The sequence below is a fragment of the Henckelia pumila genome, chromosome 4, assembly GCF_033568475.1.
Source record: "Henckelia pumila isolate YLH828 chromosome 4, ASM3356847v2, whole genome shotgun sequence".
NCBI classification, from domain to species: Eukaryota; Viridiplantae; Streptophyta; class Magnoliopsida; order Lamiales; family Gesneriaceae; genus Henckelia; species Henckelia pumila.
Genome location: NC_133123.1, coordinates 146,056,513 through 146,060,018, shown reverse-complemented (window position 1 = coordinate 146,060,018; position 3,506 = coordinate 146,056,513). Strand labels below are relative to the sequence as shown.

The 3,506-nt window shown below is 33.3% G+C and overlaps 1 protein-coding gene across 1 annotated transcript; it reads left to right on the top strand.

Moving 5' to 3' along the window:
- The first annotated feature begins 1,482 nt into the window (after window positions 1–1,482).
- LOC140867324 (uncharacterized) lies at window positions 1,483–3,255 on the top strand. The gene is made up of 4 exons (XM_073272401.1): window positions 1,483–1,580; window positions 1,656–1,806; window positions 2,033–2,162; window positions 2,275–3,255. Exons 2-4 carry the CDS (start codon window positions 1,674–1,676, stop codon window positions 3,095–3,097), a joined length of 1,086 nt encoding a protein of 361 aa, XP_073128502.1. The 5' UTR covers window positions 1,483–1,580; window positions 1,656–1,673; the 3' UTR covers window positions 3,098–3,255.
- Window positions 3,256–3,506: the final 251 nt, after the last annotated feature.

Sequence of the window (3,506 nt, the reverse complement as noted above, 5' to 3'; positions counted from 1 at the left end):
CGAGATCGAACAATTTGTCACATGCAGACTTTAATTTGTACAAAGAGGGTCCCCTTGCATTTAATTGCCTAAAGGACGACATGAGATATGAAATTAAAGCATACAAATATTTAGAATAGAATTAATAGCACCCCCCCCCCCCCCCCCCCCCCTTTTTTTTTTTTTTTTTTTTACCAAAAAAGACAGTGAAACTCCTTCACAAGAAAACACACAGATTAACTAATTCAAGAGGATACGTACATCCCCATGCTTAATTTCAACATCGGCTATGGATCTTTCCCATCGAATATGCATGAGGCAGGCGACATTTGTATATATATATATGGACCACCACCATTAGAGATGACGGATCGATCGGAAGAGAGGTGTAATCGTCGGAATAATACTTACGAGTAGAGTATATATATACATATATATATATATGTATATCAGTATATATGCATGCTAAACATGCATGAATATTCCCTACCTAATTCGTGTCTATTAATTAATTCATTCTCTCGTGTGCTTCTTCTTTTTTTGTTCCTAAAATATGTATATATCATATTAAAAATCAGGTTGTTGAAAAAAAAATGCTTAGAAAATCCATGCATGTACGTAAATGAGCAGTGAATCTCCAATTATAATACACAACCCTATATATATTCAATATTGCAACCTTTTATATATATATATATATACTCGTGGAATTGGAAAACGAATCAGAGTGAATTGTTTACCCAATATATAGGGCTATAGTGTTAATTATATCTTAGGTTGTGATGATTAATATTGTGTACAATTGTAACTCAAATTCTATATAACTTGTGTTCGCGCGTTATTCTAAAATGCACGAAAAAAAAAGTACAGATTTAGCACGAAGCGTAAAAAATAAGTTTCGATTTGAAAAAGGGTGAAAAATTTCGTCAACCTAATGTTGCCTGACCACATTAAGATTGATTAAACGCGGATTTTTTTACATAAAATTTAAGCTAATTTTTTTTAAAAAATTTAAAATTTAAATCTTAGATATTGAATATTTGATAACGTAAAATTTTTAAACAAAAAACCCAAAAGACACCAAAAATTATTTAATGATTGTTCTTTGGTAGTAAAAAAGATTTATCATTACTTATGTATTTAATTATTCTCAATTTGTGTATGTTTAAGTGTTCTTTAATATATATATGATTGACTTTATATAAATAAAATTGTAGTAAAAACTTAAATGTAATCTCATTATATATTCTCACACCAAACTATGTATCATGCATTTAGATTATGGATGACAAAATGTATACAAAATTTATAAGTGTAAAGGTTTGTAATTAAGGTTGTGAATTCTGTTTATTTAATTAGCTAAAATCAATTTTCATTTTTCACACACATTTTTTGGCTCCAACCTTGACTGCATAGCTGACTCCATTTTCGTAACTATATAAACGCTGCCCCCTCTCACAAAGGGTTTTCTCAAGAGCTAGCTAGCTAGGCCCCTATCATCATTCATATACACACACACACACACACATATATATATAATTCTTCTTCTATCAATTGGTTTTTTCTTAAGAATTAACTCCCACCATCGACCACATACACATGTACGTACGTGTGTCTTTGTAAAGATCATTCATTGATATCTGAATTTTAATTTCCTTTTCGCTTGTAAATTAAAGAGAAAAGATCGATTGGCGATGGCGCAACATTCTTGCTGCAACAAACAGATGGTGAAAAGGGGTCTTTGGTCACCTGAAGAAGACGAAAAACTCATCAAATACATCACCACCTATGGCCATGGCTGTTGGAGTTCAGTTCCCAAATTTGCAGGTATATATATAAAAATGCATGTGAGTGTTTAATTCTAGCTGTGTGTAAAATGGTGCATGATTTGATTTGGGGCGAGATAATAATATGGGGAGAAATTAAACCCAACAAACAAAAACAACACTAAATCGTCCATCCACGTGTTTTTTTAGTGTGTGTATTTATATAAATATTGTTACATCTTATAATTAATTTAATGAATTTTGGTAAAAACAAAATTAAATTAAAGGGCTGCAAAGATGTGGTAAGAGTTGCAGATTGAGGTGGATTAATTACCTGAGGCCTGATTTGAAGAGAGGAAGCTTCACTCGCCGTGAAGCAGCTATAGTCATTGAGCTCCACAGAATCCTAGGAAACAGGTTCATTAATCGTAATTCTTTTTAATTAATTCATGTCATTTAATTTGATAATGTAATTAGGAAAAAAAAATTATTAAAAAATTTGCAAAAACTTTTTGTTTTTTAATTGTAGATGGGCTCAAATATCCAAGCATCTGCCTGGAAGAACAGATAATGAAGTGAAGAATTTTTGGAATTCAAGCATCAAGAAGAAGTTCATTAATGCTCATCAGAATTATAATCACAATATTCAAGCTGCAGATCATGATAATATGGTTTCCCTTGAAAATCCTTGCGAGTTTTCTGAAAATAATTTATACATGATGAATGCAGTGAACATTAATAATCCAAACCCAAATTCAGAAACCGATCCATTAATAATCCTACAAGGATTTGATTTTGCCATGAGCTATACTACTGATCAGAAACTAACCCCATTGCCACCAATATCTTTTTCGATCCCCGCGACAGTACCGCAGCTAGATTCAGCCGTTTCTTACCTGCAGCCTTTGTCAAGCAACCTTCAAACTTTCGGCCAAAATCAGCACAAAGTCCCTAATAATTATCAAGATCATGACAACTGCAGCTTCATGTTCATGAGTAGTACTACTTCAGACAAGGAAATCTTTAGCCCTAATGAAATATTGCAGCAAGCTGCTTATCTTCAAGACAACATACCAATATTAATGTCTGCCGGTGATCCCTTGTTTGAATCCGGGATGCCGTTTTCATCTGCGGTGTCTGAAGGGGTACTCTATGATCAATGTGACATGAACGCCGCCGCCCCACCGCATCATATAGATTACGTCGAATCTCTCATGGCGGCCTTCACATCGTCGGAAAACCAATCCTCCGCCACCTCTGATGATGATCTGCTGCCTCCGCTCCCATGCAGCGGCCCTTTTCATGTGAGCCCTAGTGCTACTGCTCTTCTTTCATGCTGGGATGAGCTCTAGCTCGGATATAATATAGCTATAGCTACTACTCTATTAATTAATTAATGATCTTTACATATTAAAAGAAGACCTAATAATTTTCCATTTTCAATAATCATGAGTTGTTCATATATGTTAGCTAGGGCTATATATATATGTATGTGTGTGTTTATTAAATTTTGTTGGATTGGAATATTTTAGCTATGCAGTGAGACTTCAGTTCAGGTATCATTAATAATTAGACCTACATATAGCATAATAAATAACTCTATATATACGTACCCTTTTGTGCACATGTTTTGTACGTGACATCTTAGCACGTATTTTGCACGTGAAGTACGTACGTGAAGTCGCGTTTTGTATAAATAAAAACTTAATAAACTATATGCTGTGATATATTTAGTAACATAGATTAAAATAATTGAGTATA